Genomic DNA, 1,281 nt, shown 5'->3' with positions numbered 1-1,281 from the left:
TTTCAGCACTCAATGGGTGCTGAAAAGTTGAACTTTTCAGCACTTGTTTCGAAATGTAACACTTTTCAACATTTTTTGATTTAAACGATTTATTGTCAAAATACATGAAAATTTGACATAAAATTTCACTCAGTGTGTGTTTTTTGGAATAGCAAAAAATTGTGTATGGAACTCGTTGCAAAACTTGATTTTTTCAGCACTCTTCGTATTTATCCAACTCGGTGAACCTCGTTGGATAAATGTACGACTCGTGCTGAAAAAATCTTTTTTTGCAACTTGTTGCATAAACTACTATTTCCAAATTTTGCAAATATTTAACAAAAATCAAAAATAGCTAAACCCACCGTGTTCTTCCATGTAACAATCAGCTGAGCGTGGGCTGCTGAACCTATATTGATTCTAACTGCTTCGAGCTCATTTAGCAACATTCCTTGCGTCATACTTTTAGTTCCATCACTAGTAGAAACAACTAGTTCTGACGATCAGACCGATTAGTGTGTGTGATACCCTTGTCAACACAGCGCCAGCCCAAACAATTACTTCGACACATCTCAATTTGAAATATCAGTTAACATGTGAGATAAACTCGCTCAACCGTTCTGCGTGGTCAAAGTCGTCCCGTCGTATCGCTCGCCTGATAACTCTAAGGTGCTCGCTCAGTCGCCGTCTGGCAGTTGGCTGGTCCGCGCTTACCGGCGTTCCGTAGAATCTCCCTCACTAACCGTACCGCAGACACGATGAAGCACAAACAGAAAGGTGGTTTGTTTTGATTTTTTTTTTCTTGAACATCTTGAAGGTTAATTGGATCTAATCAATTTAATTGATGTTTTCTTTTCCAGTTTACATTACGTCTGTGGACGACTCCGAGTCCTCGAACCGGGCGCCAACGCCGCCGGCCCATCGGTCCCTTCCTCCTTCTCCTGAGCAGCTGAAGCAGCATCCACAGCCGATACCGTCGATTGATCTGACCATGGCCTTGAGCGACAAGTACGGTGTCGGCGGCAGCTATGACGACAATGGCGGCTCCGCCGACGAGATGCAGCAAATTAACGCGACCAGCTTGACGACCCCGGGTACGGGGATGACCTCGCGGGATTCTTCCATTAAGTTTGTAGTTTGATGGTTGTGGTGGTCGGCAGCTTGAACTAATTGATGTTTTCTCTAGAGGTCATGATGGGGCGGGTTGTGCCAGGTTGGGTCAACTGGTCCCAACCGTTGACGCTGCTGGCCGTCTTTGTGCTGCTGTGGGAGTGGCCTACTGATACTGCCCCGCGAGCTGAC

General features: G+C 45.4%; 1 protein-coding gene across 1 annotated transcript in view; it reads left to right on the top strand.

Annotated features, from left to right (window-relative positions):
* The first annotated feature begins 495 nt into the window (after positions 1–495).
* The window catches only part of LOC119765219, a 10,654-nt gene continuing 9,868 nt past the window's right edge, over positions 496–1,281 (top strand). The window contains exons 1-3 of the mRNA XM_038248648.1: positions 496–756; positions 840–1,107; positions 1,166–1,236. Coding sequence (XP_038104576.1) covers positions 738–756; positions 840–1,107; positions 1,166–1,236 — 358 coding nt within the window. The 5' untranslated portion in view covers positions 496–737. The remainder of the gene's footprint in view (positions 757–839; positions 1,108–1,165; positions 1,237–1,281) is intronic.

This window comes from Culex quinquefasciatus, chromosome 1, assembly GCF_015732765.1.
Source record: "Culex quinquefasciatus strain JHB chromosome 1, VPISU_Cqui_1.0_pri_paternal, whole genome shotgun sequence".
NCBI classification, from domain to species: domain Eukaryota; kingdom Metazoa; phylum Arthropoda; class Insecta; order Diptera; family Culicidae; genus Culex; species Culex quinquefasciatus.
This window is presented reverse-complemented; position numbering and strand designations above follow the sequence as displayed.